Source organism: Bos indicus, chromosome 29 (genome assembly GCF_029378745.1).
Source record: "Bos indicus isolate NIAB-ARS_2022 breed Sahiwal x Tharparkar chromosome 29, NIAB-ARS_B.indTharparkar_mat_pri_1.0, whole genome shotgun sequence".
In the NCBI taxonomy this organism is placed as follows: Eukaryota; Metazoa; Chordata; class Mammalia; order Artiodactyla; family Bovidae; genus Bos; species Bos indicus.
In genome coordinates this window covers 25,463,953-25,479,908 of record NC_091788.1, presented here as the reverse complement: position 1 = coordinate 25,479,908, position 15,956 = coordinate 25,463,953, and the positions used below count along the sequence as shown (strand labels likewise).

The 15,956-nt window shown below is 48.9% G+C and overlaps 1 protein-coding gene across 4 annotated transcripts in view; it reads left to right on the top strand.

Annotated features, from left to right (window-relative positions):
* NAV2 (neuron navigator 2) overlaps positions 1 to 15,956 on the top strand; it is a 423,984-nt gene that overhangs the window by 123,822 nt on the left and 284,206 nt on the right. For all 4 annotated transcript variants that reach the window (XM_070783121.1, XM_070783120.1, XM_070783122.1 and 1 more), the window contains exon 2: positions 11,666 to 11,783. In XM_070783121.1, coding sequence (XP_070639222.1) covers positions 11,666 to 11,783 — 118 coding nt within the window. The remainder of the gene's footprint in view (positions 1 to 11,665; positions 11,784 to 15,956) is intronic.

The window sequence follows — 15,956 nt, the reverse complement described above, 5'->3', positions numbered from 1 at the left end:
TCTGAAAGATACATGAATCATCATCTTGACTTAAGGAGCTTTATGTTATAGGCAGTGAAGGGGAACAAATTCATTCATCCATCCCCTGTATTCATCTGCCTGTCCATCTGAACATTCACCAATCTACCCCTCTCTTTCTCTTCCATCCATCCACTCATTGACTCTGCAGTAAATCAGTAAGTACTTGTTTATTGAGCTCCTGTAGTGAGTCAGGCATTGTGCTAGAGTTTCAGAGGTGTGGAAAACTTGTTCTTTACCCTGGAGAAGACCCTGTTGGACATGTGAATGGTTATAGTAGCCATAATGAAGACATGTGCAGAGTGCTTTTGGAGCCAGAGAAGAGGGAACAAAGAATTTCCTGATGGGAGTGAGACAGTGAGTTGGGAATGGCTTTACAGGGATTGACACCTGACTGGGCTTGTAAGACACCAAATAAGCATTTGCCAGGTGGTGGGGAAGAGATGGCTCTGCTGGAGAGAGGATGGTGTGGGCAGAGGCACAGGGCTGGGAGCTTGTACACAGGTATATCCAATTGTAGGTGTATTAGGAGTTCAGAGGAGGGAGAGAAGCCTGGCAGTCAGGGCTGGTTTCCAGAAAAGAGAATCCTGCTAAACGGAGGGGTGTGGAAGGACACACCAGACCAGAAAACCCACAGGTGGGGACCGAAGGTTAACATGGCAGAGAGCCCATGTGTGAGTGGCGTACCAGAGGGATCTGTGGGTGGGGGGCATGGAGACAAGGCAGGAGAGGAAGCTCACATTTAAATGTTCTACCTTTATGCCAGGCACTGTGCTAAGCCCTTTGCAAACATTTTCATTTAGTCCTCACAATAGTCCTTGTAGTAGATAATTATCCCATATTACAGATGTGGAAACTGAGGCTCAGAAAGTGGTTTGCTCAAGTCACAAAGCGTTGGCATACTGTGCAAATATGTGCGGTCCCTTAGATCTAACATTTCACTTGATGCACTCAGCAGTCCTGTGAAGAGGAAACTGAGACTCAGAGAGGTTAAGCAACCTGCCAGAAGTTACCTAGGACTCCAAGGTAACTGGGCCCAGTGGAGCCAAAATCCTGGGGAGCCTGTGCTTAGGGAGCTAAACTGAGGCATTCTGGCAGGACAGAGGGTGACAAGCAACAATGGTCGGCATCCCCTTACCTGCAGCCTGCAGGTAAGGGGAACTGTGCAGGCTTGGAGGACCGGAAGGAGGCTGAAGTTTAGAAGGTTGTTTCATGACCAGACTGGAGGGAGGTCTGTATTGTTACCCAGGGTGTCACCAGGTGGCCACCCTGCCAGCCTGCTCTCAAAAGCTCTTGAGTTTGGGAACGTTCACACTGCAAGAGTGTGCTCAGCAGCTCCCCCTACCGGCAGCCCCGTCTCTTCCTCCCCTCCTTGCCCTCCTGGAGGGGCCTGGTTCCCATCACAGCCAAAGGGGAAGCACTTGGAGAGAAAGTATCTCTTATCAGTCAGTAACTAATGAACACAGGAAGGGAGAGAAAATACTAGAGAAATTTCAAGTGGGCTCTGACATTTGACTTTCTTGGAGATGCTAGACATCCTGGTCAAAAGCTACTCAGATCTTCTAAGGTTGGAGTGGGTGAGAGGGAGTACAGCGGGGGGTTTATTTTGAAGCCTCTGGTGGTAGGTCTTCATCCTTATGTGGCCTTGTTTGACTTTCCAGGGAGGCCCTCGGGAGATCTGGGTGCATATTTGAGGTGAGAGCTGGTAGCCGTAGGACCAGGCGGCCTGGGTCAAATGGAGCGTCGCCTTTTATTAGCTGTGTGACCCTGTGTACGTTTCTTAACCTTTTAGAGCCTCTGTTTTCCGGCCTGTAAAATGGGGATGATTCATTTAGTCCACAGGTATTTGGTGAGTCCCTACTGTGTGCCAGGCACCATATTGGATGTTTTGGAAAAATTCAGTGAGCAAAATAAGAATTTCTGTTCTCCTGCAGCTGTCACTCTGGTGTGGGAAGACGTTGTAGATGACAGGTACGCAACGCCTGGCACTCAGCAGGTTCTCAACAGCAGCCCAGCTCCCCTTGTGCACAGGTGGTGGCCATCAGCTGGGAAATGAACAGGAAAGGACTGTGTGTCCTGTCGAGAGTGGTGCAGAGCAGCACTCATCCCAGGAGCACAGGGCACAAGCACGCCAGGGGCATCCCAGGCATCAAAGGTGACTCAGCCTAAGGTGTGGGGTGAGCAGGCACCTGTGTGCTCCTCCCCGAGATCTCGCCAGGGCCTCCCAACAAGTTCGCCAGCCTGGTGTATTTTTCTAGAGGCACAGTTTCAAAACCTCCAGAGTTGCTGTACACACCCACCTGTGACTGGTTGGTGTTCCCGCAAGACAATGCCACCATTGTGTGGCTGTGGGCCCTTCCCCCGCAGCCCTGGCTCACTTCAGGCTGGAGAAACTGGGCGAGTTTACTCCTGAACATTTCCCATCTGGATACAGCCCAGCGGTGGGAACCCCTGTTGTATTGGCCTTTTTATTTTTGTGATAGTGACACTGCTATGATGTTGGCTTTGTGCTTTGGTGACGTGGGAAAGTGTCAGCCCCCGTCTTGGGTCCATTAGGCGTGAGTGACAAGTGGCCAGCTCTGTTCCCAGGGGCAGGAGCCAGGGACACTGAGGTGGCTGCTGTGCAATGAGCCTTGCGCTCTCTGCCTGCTTTTCCCACGCAGCTGTGATGCTCTCCCTTTTGTGGCCGGCGGTTCCCACGTGGGTCTCTGAGGAGCTGTGTGGCCTCTTTAGGAGCCAGAGTCTCTGCTTTCAAAGGCTGCATTCTTGTGTGTGAAATTGGGAAAGTCATTTCCCCTCTCAGCCTCTGTTTTCTCATCTGTAAAATGGGAGAAATGATACCTGCCTCACAATGAGTTGGGAACTAAAGGAGTCGATTGTTGGGCAAGTGCTCACAGTGCATGGCATCGTCCTCATGGTAATACTAACTGGCACCACCATGCTGTGTGCCCTTGCTATGCGCTGGGCATTATTAGATGTCCTCTTTGCAGTCTTACAAGAACCTGAATAGCGAGTTGATCCATTTTACAGATGAGAAAATGAAGGCCCAGATGTATAGTTTAAGGAACTTGCCCGTGATAACTTGCAGGAAGTGGTTGAGGCATGTCTGAAACATAAGCAGTCTGACTCTAAAAGGCGCTCTCCTTTTATCAGCTCACTGTAGAATTTGGCTGATGGTAGGTAGCATCTTGTACAAGAGCGAGATCTAGCATAGGCAGCTGCTCTGGCAGAGTTTGCTCAATGCACTGTGGCATGCTTGTGGCTCTGAGCACCTTATGTTGACTTGACATCATTCAGGGGTAAAGCAGAAAGAAAGGTGTTGTGGAGGTGGGGGAGGGGAGGGGTGGAAATTCAAATTAGTGGCAAGCTCTGCCCTCCTCTACTTACCTGCTCTGTGTTGACATGTGTGTATCCCTTTGGAACAAGTGTATACCTGTGGACTGGTGTCAGGGTGCATCTGGTTATGCAGGCAAGTAGGTTAGAGATCTCTTTAAGAAAATTGAAGCTATCAAGGGAACATCTCAGGCAAGGATGGGCACGATAAAAGACAGAAACAGTAAGGACCTAAGAGAAGCAAAAAGATGAAGAAGCAGTAGCAAGAATACACAGAAGAACTATACAAGAAAGGTCATGAAGAGCCAGATAACTCAAGAGCCAGATAGACATCCTGGAGTGAGAAGTAAGTGAGCCTTAGGGAGCATGCATCACAACGAACAAAGCTAGTGGAGGTGACAGAATTCCAGAGGAGCTATTAAAAATCCTTAAAAAAATGGTGCTGTTAAAGTGTTGCACTTAGTATGTCAGCAAATTTGGAAAACTCAGCAGTGGCCAGAGGTTACTCCTGTTAGAAGCAGAGAGAACCAGCAGTGGGCGCCTTTGTCAGCCTGCTGCTGTCTTCTGGGTCCAGACAGGGATACATACTCCTTGGTATAAACAAGTTCTGTGAATCCGGTTCCAAAATGTATATTGAGCGTGGGGACTGGCAGTACCATTCGGCACATGCTTGGGTTGGAGATACAGACCCTGGTCACATCTTGGTGCTCTGGGAGCCCAGCTTACTAGCAGTCTCACTGTCTAGAAACCAGCTAAGAGCCAAGAGGCCTCCCCTTCTGACCCTCAGAGCATCAGAGGGGTACCACGAAAGCTTGCACACTTAGATGTATTCTCCTCAGTGGAAAAGTCCCATTAAGGCCCTGGCTTGAATGGTACTTCTTTTACTCTACACCCAATTTTAAAGGACTCTGGGGTCTTAAAGACAGTCCAGTAACTCTGCAGCCTTAAGGGCATCCTGGAATGCATCAAAATGCTATTCATAGTGATATCCATGGGTCCTCAAGGAAAACATGGAGTTGGGTTAATTTAAAAAGCACGATTCATGATAATCTTAGGAAAGAGTCCCAGTGACATAGTTAAAAACGGTGGCTTTCAAAAGAGGAAGCTCTCAGCAATTTAGAATGACATATTCCCCTGAAACATACATTAATTTGAATATGAATGCATGCGTGCGTGCATGCTAAGTTGCTTCAGTCGTGTCTGACTCTTTGCAACCCCATGGACCATAGCCCATCAGGCTTCTCTCTCCATGGGATTCCCCAGGCAAGAATACTGGAGTGGGTAGCCATTCCCTTCTCCATTTGAACATGAGTAACCACTATTTATTCAGTGTTGGGCTCCAGACGCTGTGTTAACCACTGACATACATGCTCTCATTGTGTCTATGAGGCATACCTGCATATCACCACCACGTTAATGAGGGCCCCCCTGACTCACCATGGGCCACCGGGCTGGATGGCAAAGATATGGATGGAAGAGTCATTGCCCTCCAGGGTGAGTATGTAGTAAGAATCAAAGTCACCAAGCAAAACCGGATTCTTCCTTTGAGAAAACAGCAGCCCCAGTGTTTGGGCTCAGCCTCTGCTGTCCTCTATGGCCTTGAGCAAAAGATTGGCTGCTCTGGGCTCCCTGTCTTTTTCCAGTGTATAGGGCTGGGGCATCATTCGCCTGTTTGAATGTTTATTTCAAGGCAGTGATTTTAATCAAGGCAGGGTCTACCTTATGAGAGGATATCTTAGACTGTGATGGGGAGAGCGGGAACATGGGAAAAAGCCACCAGCTAATAACTTCAGGCCCCTCACTTCACACCAGGCGGTTGGAATGATCTGTGGACATGTGACCACACCTGTGGGGTAGGACCAGGCTTCTTGCTAGCTGCTAGGGATGCAGAAGGGACTGTGGTAACTAGCTTTGCCCTTAGTAACAAATGGTGTATTTTGATTTTCTTAAAACTGTGACTGATTGAATAATCACTCTTTGTGTATTCAGGTGCTGGGTGGACACTGTACGATTGTTGCCATGTCATTTTTGTGCTTCGGGACAATCAAAACTAAGCCATTTTAACCACACACTGCACAGTCATGAAAGCGATATGATGTTGAAGTCTACAGTGAGACCTTGAATGGAGTCCAGACAATAGGTTCTCTTTACAACTGATTGGCTGGAAACCACCTCAGATGCTATTAATAAATGACTAGTGTATCTTGAATCTCCACTCTGGCATTTCCTGCTGAGAGATTCATTTGCACCCTTTTCCTCCTGTAACTGCTGTGCTAATTCTATCTTCTGCCTTTTGGATCCATCAGGCAGCCCAACATGTTGGTCTGGACTTAAGAGTTGTTAGGGTAACGACTTTAAGTGCAGTTATTGTATAGAATTTGGGGAGGTTTCTTCCTTCCAGTGCTAGCCATCCCCCCTTCACTGGAGAGCTAATTGCAGTAGAAACTTGGCACCTTCCCCATTGGTTTAACAACAGTGCAATTTTTATCAGTTTTCTTGTTACAGCTAATAATCGGGTTCTTTACCTCACTTGATCTGTCAAGACTTTCCTTCTTTGATTTCAGCCTGTTTGATATGAAATGAGGTGGAGCTGTAAGCAAACAAACGACACGCTGCTTGAAATCCTGTCAAGGCTCATAAAGTGAATCAAAACGAATTCGCTCTCAGCTGTCATTGTCTTTGTTCCCCTTTTTTCTTTTTGAGCTTTGACAGAACTCCTTTCCCTCACCAAGTGCTTCTGGAGCACTGACGAAGTCTCCCACCAGAGCCTGTGGGGAGAGTGGTGAACTCAGTGAGACGAGTCAGAGTGGGAAAGACTCCTGCAGATACTAGTGGGAGACAATTCTAGAGCCTGTTCCTCTAGAATTTTTACTCTGGAATGATGTGATAATTTGGAGTTGGATGTGGTGATGATGGTTTTACTCTTTCCCAAAACTGTGTGGTTCTTTGCCTTGCGCATTTCTACTGAAAGGTCACCCATCAAGGATCGGTGGGCTCCAGGGAGCCCACCTGGAGCAGCAGCAGTTCTAAGTCTCTAGAACCCTGGGGAAGGAGAGGTTCTGGAGAAGTTGATTCTGGATGCCTGAGGCTCAGAGAGGATGCCCTGCGTGCTATCGCCCTTGCTTAAGATCTTTTAAACACACTGTGTTCCATTTTCTGTTGAGTTTCTGAACCTGATGAAGTCCTTAATGACTAAGGATGTGGTGAGCTTATTTTTCAAAGGTACTTCTAGGAAGAATGGTAGTTATTGCATGGGCTACTGAAACAGTAATTGAGGGGGAGGGCCCTGAGCTGTGTCAGTGCTTAGCATGACCCATAAAAACTGTATTTCTTAAAATGAATCTAGGCATTTTCCTGTGACTCATTTCTTCAGAAAGTTGAGAGCTAGGGAGAGGAAACTCCAGATAAATTAATGATTCTTGTTTGGGTCCTGATTAGTGAGCTTGCACTATGGAGTGATTTATTTTCTCTATTCCTTCCTCTTTTCAATCAGTAAAGAGACTTGAGATCCTGGTTTGAGTATTTGCTGAGAGCTCACGTTAAGTCACCAGTGTAATCAGTTTCTCAAGGATCTGCCTTTTTGCTCTCTTCTCAGCTCAACTCCACAACCACTTACCAAGCCCCTCCTGTGCCCCCTTCTTGAGAGGCACGTCTGGGCCCAGTGACGGACAGGACACCATCTTTGCCCCCAATCTGCGAGTGGGGGTGAGGTGATGGTGCCAGCGTACAGGTTCCCTGCTTTGTATGCAGCTTGGGATGCAATTGGGAAATCAATAGTGAACTTCATGGAGGACCAGCATAGGAATGGAGTTCTGCTGCGTGGTCCCGGCGGAGGCCCTCAGGTGGGTGGGGTGGCAGGAGTTCAGAGGTGGGGGAAGTGTGAGGTCCAGTTTTCCTGGGGTAATAATAATTGTAATTATTCCTGAGCACTTGCTCAATGTAGGCACATTACACCATTCAGTCCCTATGACACAGACTGGCTACTTCTTTCTGTAAAGAACCGGACAGTAAATATTTGAGGATTTGTGGGCCAGAAGTCTGTATCACAATTATTCAGCTGTGCCATTGTGGTGTGTAAGCAGCTACAGATGGCAGATGGATGTGGCTGGGTTCCCACAGAGTTTTGTTTACAGAAGCAGGTGGCCCATTGGGTTTGGCCTGTGTACAGTTGGCCAGTCCCTGCCTTATTGTGTATTTGGTATGATCCCCATTTTATGGAGGATAAAACTGAGGTACAGAGAGGTGGACAGAAATTCACTTGCCAAGGGCCAGCTTGGCTTGGTCAGTGCCCAAGCCCACGCTCTTAACTTTCACACACACCACCTGCCCTGCAAGGTTGGACACTGGCTGGGGAAGAGTGGGTGGATGCGAAGACTGCCTTGAGCCAGTGTGAAAAGTCTACCTTTAGCTCAGTGGGGAGCCGTTGATGATTTTTGGAGCAGGTGACAGGATTAGAGGTGTGCTGTTGGAACATGCAGTGGTGTGTAGGTGGATTCACCACCTACAGGAGTTCACCTACAGGAGAAGAAGAGCTCTTGTTTTAAACAGCTTTGAGTAGAGACGGTCACTTCTCTAGCAGAGCCATTGCTGGCCACTGTAGAATTAAGTTCTCCCTGGTATACCAGATACCTGCGTGGCCTCCCCAGGACTCCACACTGTGTGTGTGTAGGTACCCCTGGACTTGCTGAGAGAAGCTTGCTTAACCTTGGTTTCCTGCTGATCTGTGCACACACATGGAGGGCTGGCTTTAGAGAGAGTATGTCTGTTTTAAAATACCCTTAATCACCTAAGAAGGGAATAAGCAGAGGTACCTGAGTTGCTTCCCACTCAGCGGGGTTCTTGCCTATGGCCTGTTCTCACCTCAGCTGGTGGTTGTGGGGCAGATGGCTTTAAGCTTTGGGATATTCTCTTGGTCTCTGGCTGCCCACTCCAGTATTCTTGCCTGGAGAATTCCAGGGACAGAGGAGCCTGGTGGGCTGCCGTCTGTTGGGTCGCACAGAGTCGGACACAACTGAAGCGACTTACCAGCAGCAGCTTGGTCCCTCAGACCCTCAGCTGGTAGGATCCCTCCAGGGCCTGAGACATCCCTGGGGGTATATCTCCTACTTAAGGATGGATGCCTCACTGTCCGTACCAGCCTGGCTGGTTTCTGGCCTGCTTGTCTTTTCCATCTACCCTGGTTTGTGATTGCAGAGAGAGTGCTCCAGACTCTTGAAATTGTACCTTGTGATGGAAGAGAAGGGGAGTGAGTCCTTGACTCATTTGTGTCCTGGAGGTTCAGGGTAGAGGCTGTGGCTGGTTTTGTCCTGGCCCATTTTATAATGCTGGGAGTCACCTTTCTCGTTATTCCTTTTATTTACTGGACACTTAGCATGTCTCTGGAGAAGGCAATGGCACCCCACTCCAGTACTCTTGACTAGAAAATCCCATGGACGGAGGAGCCTGGTAGGCTGCAGTCCATGGGGTCGCGAAGAGTCGGACACGACTGAGCGACTTCACTTTCACTTTTCACTTTCATGCATTGGAGAAGGAAATGGCAACCCACTCCAGTGTTCTTGCCTGGAGAATCCCAGGGACGGGGGAGCCTGGTGGGCTGCCGTCTATGGGTCACACGGTGTCAGACACGACTGAAGTGACTTAGCAGCAGCAGCAGTAGCATGTCTCGGATTCTGTGTTCTTTATGTATATGGACTTGTTTCACCCTCATAATCACCTGATGATGTGTAGGTGTTATTATTTCCCTCGTGAGCACACCCAGGCCAAAGGTCACAGATGTACTAGGCAGCCTGGCAGCTAATGTTTAAAGCTGTCTGCTCATGCCTCCTCATGACCACCCACTGCCTCTGCTTCCCGAGCCCCACGTGGGTGAGGCCAGGGGCTTCCAGGTGGCACTTCACTGAATTCTAAACAACTACCTTCTGAAGTAGGCCTGGCTGTACCCATTTTACAGCTGGATAAACTGAGGCCCAGGAAAGTCAAGTGACTTGGCTAAGAAAAGTCACGTGACAGCAAGGAATCGACTTGGAGCTTTTATCTATATGTAAACAGTTCTTTTAGCGTGAACATAACTGAACAGAGGAATGAGTCTTGTCAGTAGGAGGGTGTCATGGAGGGGCTGAGTGATTTGAATAATTTATACTCATATTCAGAGAAGCAGTGTTGAGCGCATCTAAAGGATTCTAGAGCCAGTCAGCCTGGGTTCAAATCCTGGGCTCTGCCCCTGCCCGGTGACCTTGGATGAGTTCCTTTACCTCCCTGCACTTCAGGTTTCTCTTCTGAAGCATAGACGCAGGAGTGGCATCTACCACACAGAATGAGGATGCAGTGAGTTAATATGTGTTAAGTATTTGTACTAGTGTGGGGCATGTATTAGGCTCCGTGTTAGTTGTTACTCAGCTCCTACTCTGTGTAAGCCACTATTTTTAAAAAATATGTTGTATCAGTCCTCATAAGAACTGACAAGTACACAGTATCGATCCCATATTGCAGATAGGAAAACCTCGGCTCAGAGAGTTAAAGTGCTCAGCTAAGGTCAGACACCCATTCCTCCACACCTGCCTATCGGGAAGTTCTAACGTGCCTCTTGCTATTGTAGGTCCTTGGGCTACATCATTGAACAAAACAACCCCAAACCCCAACCCTGGGAAGCCTCTAGAGTTGGGACTTGATCCCTGGTCTTTCTCTTTCCTTTTGAATGTTTTTCCCCTTCCCTCTCTCCCTCTTAACAGTTTCATCCAGGGATCATTGACCTTTCAGACTGGCCATTGTAGTGATCAAGATGGCACTCCACTTCCTTAGATATTTCTCAGTGCTTGTGAAATTGAAAAATGATCTTGCTGTATTAAATTTTTGATCTGACAACTTGGGAGTCTTGAGGGAATAAAGTAATGAACAGCAGTTTTCTGTTCCCAGCACTTGATGAAGTAGAAAGGGCACGTCCACCTTGTCCACCCTTGAGAAGAGGCCTTCACTGTCCCAGTTGGGAGTAGTCAGAGGCGCCCCTCCCTGGAAGGGTCCTGCTTTGCAAGTCCAGGCACTGGCCCTTGAACCCACATTTTGGGAGTTTTGAAGGGCAGCACCCCATTGTATGAGACTCCTCTGATGAGCAGAGTGTTGGGAAGAGCAGGATGGAGGGGGCAGGGCTGGGGCAGGGGTAGGGCTTCCACTGCTCTGTGAGTCCCTCGAGATCTCAGAGCAGGCCGGCTGATGGAGGTGCAATGATGGGCTGCATCATTGCAGTGGAAACCTCCAATGGGTTAGTGCATGAACTGCAGCCGCTGACATGGCCCAGCTGAGAGAGGGGACACTTCTCTTAATGAGCAGCCATATGTTCATTTCCCTCCTGGGGGAAAAGAAGAAAAGGTTCTGATAAACACCTTGATGTTCCCCCAACAAATTCACAAGTCCTCATAGGAAACTTAGCACGCAGACCTGATGAGGAGCTTTTCAGTTTTGTTTTCAGCTTGTGTCACCGTGGGAGAAAGTTTTCAGGCGAGAGTCCTCCTGGTTTGTCGGCCTGTTGGAAGAAAACATTCTTTGTGCCCGTGGCTCTGTGACTGGGAGGGGTGGGTCTGTGTGTCCCGCAGAAGGGTCTGCTTTCCTGATCCCGTGGCCGCCCAGCCTCTGCCTTGCGGGTTGTGCTCACCAATGCTGTGTTTAAGTGTGTTGGAATTTGCTGGGGGATTTTTGTTGTTGTTGCCGTTCACAGAATCCCAACAGTGAACATGATGCCGGGCTTTTAAATTAAGCTGATTAGATCTGAGATGATTGTGAGGCCATTAATAACTCCACTCACACAAGAGTAATTGAAGGGTGCTGTGTTTTGGTACTTGGCTCCCTTACAAGGGACCCAGGCTCCTGAGAACTCCTTTCCCTGAAATGGCCCATGAAAAGATTGCCCGTTGGGTGGTAACCTCCCCATACGTTTTCTCAATAAAGAGAAAAAGATGCGAAGGGGCCGGGTCGGGCGGTGGGGTGGGGGAGACCGCGCCTGCATTTAGAGCCTCAGCCTCTCAGAGCCGTCTGGTGCCGACTGTTTAGTTCCGTGTCCCCTGTCCCATTCAGACCTCTGCGTGTTTTGAGGCTTTCTTTAGCTTTCTCCTGAGCCTTTGACGGCAGATCTCTCAATAGGTGAAAGCCCGGCTCTGGCCAGCTGAATGCTCCACGGGCACAATGCGCTGCATGTTAATGGCGAGGGCTGGCCCCAGACAGCTCGCTGGCGGGACAGTGGCTCCTGTGCTGGCCCCGCAGCTGCTGGGAATGCTGAGATGGGATCTGACGGGGTTCCTAAAGTTGCCCGTGTGCTTTCTTGCAGATCTACACGGACTGGGCCAATCACTATCTAGCCAAATCAGGCCACAAGCGTCTCATTAAGGATCTCCAGCAAGATGTGACCGACGGTGTCCTCCTAGCCCAGATTATCCAGGTTGTAGGTAAGAGCAGATTTGACCTCAGGGGGTGGGGTTGAGGGGGGTGGGTGGATGAGTTACCGTGGAGACCAGTCCAACAGGGGTCGAGTCTGGCAAGTGGGGATGGAACCCTGACATCATCTGAAAAGGCAGTGTTTGTGTCCCGCGTGTTGACGGTTTATTTGACTCTGTTTTGTGCCGGAGGAGGCTGGGCACCAGCTCGTTTTGCCTGATAAGATCACCTACAGAGCAATCTCATCTTGATTTCTCCAGGAAGAGACTGGCCATGGCTGGGGGGAAAGGCTTGTGGTTTATAGAGGGGCTGTCTGTCCCCCTTCTTCCCTCCTATCATCTTTCTGGCTCTCTTATTGCCCCCTCGATGATGTGCTTTTTTGTGGATTATTCTGGAAATATTTCCAAAAAAAGAAAAGGCAACATGAGGCTGCTTCTTCCTTGTGAACTTTAATTGGGTCTCAGAAATCAAAGGCTCAGTCTCTGCAGAGGGCTGGTTCTGGTTTTAATACTGGGGGAAGGGAACTGGAGCAGCGGGATTTTTAATGCCTTGGCCGTGTGCTGCAGGAGAAGAGGAGTTATTCTGGGCAGGCACGTGGGTGGAGGCTGTGCACAGCTTTGCCTTGGTTCTTCGGGGAAGCACCCCAGTGGTCCTGCCTGAGAACTCAGAGCAGACCGTGGAGGCGGGAGGTCAATTAGATGGCATTAGGCTGATTGTTGTCGCTGGCAGCCTCGGCAGCCAACTCATGCCAAGGGAGAAGAAAGAAAAAAAAAGAAGCCCCAGCCCCTCGGGCGTGTTGTTATGGAAAAGTTGCTTATCCTTCAAGTATGAGAGGCAGCCGTGTGTAGCTGTAGCTCTGCTCACGTCTGTGGAGATCGTACCTAAAAATACAGGCAAGTAGGCCTAAGGTGAAACTTTCAGAGTGCCGTTTAGAGAGAAAGATGCTTCCTCACTGTCCTAAGATTGAAGACCAACTTCCATTGGTCCTTCTTTTTCTTTCCTTTTTTTCTCCTTCCCTGTATTAGTTTGCTGTTGCTATATAACAGATTGCCACAAACTTAATGACGTAAAAGAACGTCTGTTCACTACCTCACAATTTCTGTGCATCAGAGGTACACACACGGCTTAGCTGGGTGACTCTGCAAGGCCAGAGTCAAGGTGCTGGCCAGGGTAAGTTTTCATCTGGAGTTGACTGGGTAGGAGGGTCAAGCTTGCTCAGATTGTTGAGGCCACTCCCATCTCCTAGAAGACCCTCTCAGTTCTTTGAGACATGGGTCTCTGAACATGGACTCTGCTACCTGTTTCCCCGTCTTTAAAATGGACACATGGAATTCCCTTGTGGTCCAGTGGTTAGGACTCTGTGATTCCACTGCAGGGAGCAGGAGTGCAATCCCTGATTGGGGAACTAAGATCCCGCATATTATGTGGTGCGGCCAAAGGGGAAAAAATGATTTTTAAAAAGCAATTAAAACAAGTGAAATAAAATAGGCACAGCCATGCCTGCTTTTGGGCTTCGCTGATAGCTCAGTTGGTAAAGAATCTGCTTGCCATTCAGGAGATCCCAGTTCGATTCCTGGGTTGGGAAGATCCCCTGGAGAAGGGAAAGGCTACCCATTCCAGAATTCTTGGGCTTCCCTTATGGCTCAGCTGGTAAAGAATCTGCCTGCAATGTGGGAGACTTGGGTTCGATCCCTGGGTTGGGAAGATCCCCTGGAGAAGGGAAAGGCTACCTACTCCCATATTCTGGCCTGGAGAATTCTGTGGACTGTATGAGGTTGCAAAGAGTCGGACGTGACTGAGTGACTTTCACTTTCATACCTGCTTTGTCTGATCTTGTGGCAATCTTGTGAAGTGTAAAGTAGACATCAGATGTGAAACATGCTTGGATACTGTGAAGTGTTTCTGGATAGGACTTGGTAGCCACTGCCTCGAAAGGTATGTGTAGAAAGATGAAGAGGCCTTGGAATCGATGTCAGAGTGTGTCATGATAGACCAGTTATGTGTGTCAGGGCCCAGAGTTGGTGAATGTGTATGGCAAACTTACTAAGCATAGTGCTATGGAAATATAAGCTATGGAGATGTAAGCTGCTGCTGCTGCTAAGCCACTTCAGTCATGTCCGACTCTGTGCGACCCCAGAGATGGCAGCCCACCAGGCTTCTCCGTCCCTGGGATTTTCCAGGCAAGATCACTGGAGTGGGTTGCCGTTTCCTTCTCAAGGGGATCTTCCTGACCCAGGGATCGAACCCGGGCCTTCTCCATGGAAATGTAAGCTAGCACGGTTTTTATCATTGCTCAGGAGGATGCTTCCCTGAATCTATTCTGATGAGATGAACTCCCAAGACAGTGACCTCTCTGAGCCTGAGCTACTAGACTGTGATTTCAAAGGCTCAAGTTAGTACCACCAATTCCCAGAATTGGAGTCCTAGAGACTCCATCTTGTGCTGAACAGAAGTCCAGTGGTTACAATTGCTCTTTGGCTGGAGACCTCCTCCTACTGATTCTTGAAAAGTCAGTTTCCCTCCGATCCCCTACCTAGCTCTCTCCCAGGCAGAGCTGGAGGGGACCCTCCTCTGTCATCCCACTGACTGCTGTATTGGGCCTGGCTCTCCATAGGTCTGGCTCTGAGTCATCTTCCTTCCTGGGTTCACAGCACTGAACGTGGTGTCTGGTGTGCAGTGATGTTCACAAGAAGTTGAGTTGATTAGTTTAGGGATGAGAGTGTCGCTCACTGCAGCCATGGCTTCCCTAAGCCTGCGTTGGCTTGTTTCCCACAGGTGGCCTGGATGTTTCCCCTTCTCAGTGTGTAGTGTTCTCCTGAGTATTCCTCTCACCTCTTTGTCACCCTCCTCCTTTCCAGGATGGGCTGCAACTCTAAGGTTTGGAAGTGAGTGAGTGAGTGAAGTTGCTCAGTCGTGTCCGACTCTTTACGACCCCATGGACTGTAGCCTACCAGGCTCCTCCCTCCATGGGATTCTCCAGACAAGAGTTCTGGAGTGGATTGCCATTTCCTTCTCCAGGGGATCTTCCCGACCCAGGGATCGAACCCAGGTCTCCCGCATTCCAGGCAGATGCTTTAACCTCTGAGCTTTTAAAAGCCTCAACCTGATGTATGAATTGCTTCTAGGAAAAGTAGTCAGCAGACTCTATTAAATGCTTCCTAGGATGGGCAACTAACTACCTCCACAGCTAGTTCTAATGATGGAGAGTTAGAGTCTTTTAAAAGCTCTTCTTTCATTAAGTCAAAATCTGCCCCCTCCATGGTAGTATCTCCCTGCAAGTGCTGGTTCTACACTCCAGGGCTCCAAAGAGCAATCTGATTTGAGACAACTAGAGCATCAGTATAACTGAGGGCCATTGTGGATTAGAGTTGGACTGTGAAGAAGGCTGAGCGCCGAAAAATTGATGCTTTTGAACTGTGGTGTTGGAGAAGACTCTTGAGAGTCCCTTGGACTGCAAGGAAATCCAACCAGTCCATTCTGAGGGAGATCAGCCCTGGGATTTCTTTGGAAGGAATGATGCTAAAGCTGAAACTCCAGTACTTTGGCCACCTCATGGGAAGAGATGACTCATTGGAAAAGACTTTGATGCTGGGAGGGATTGGGGGCAGGAGGAGAAGGGGATGACAGAGGATGAGATGGCTGGATGGCATCACTGACTCGATGGACATGAGTCTGAGTGAACTCCGGGAGTTGGTGATGGACAGGGAGGCCTGGTGTGCTGAGATTCATGGGGTCGCAAAGAGTCGGACACGACTGAGCGACTGATCTGATCTGATTGTGGATTATACCCATGGAATAAAATAGGAGTGTACAAATCTATATGCTGCTAGATAAATAAACAGATGATATATCAATGGAAGAGAAGAGAGGCCTCAACAGGAGAATGCTGGCTGATGAAAGGAGAAGGAGTTGCAGCTGTGATGGTAAACGTTCGTTAAGGCAAGAATCACCAGTGGGAGCTGAAATCCAAGGGAGAGCGTTTGATGGAGAGCAGCTGTGTGCGTGGTCTCAACGTGGCTCTTCACGGATGCTGTATTAGTTGCAAAGGGAAATATAGTTACCACATGGGAGAATCAGGTGTCATGACCAGGTGACCAGACTACATCCCTGATGAGAAGCAGCTGGATGTCATGTGCTTCCTGATAGGATACCTCAGAAAGATTGCAACATCACTTCACGTTGTA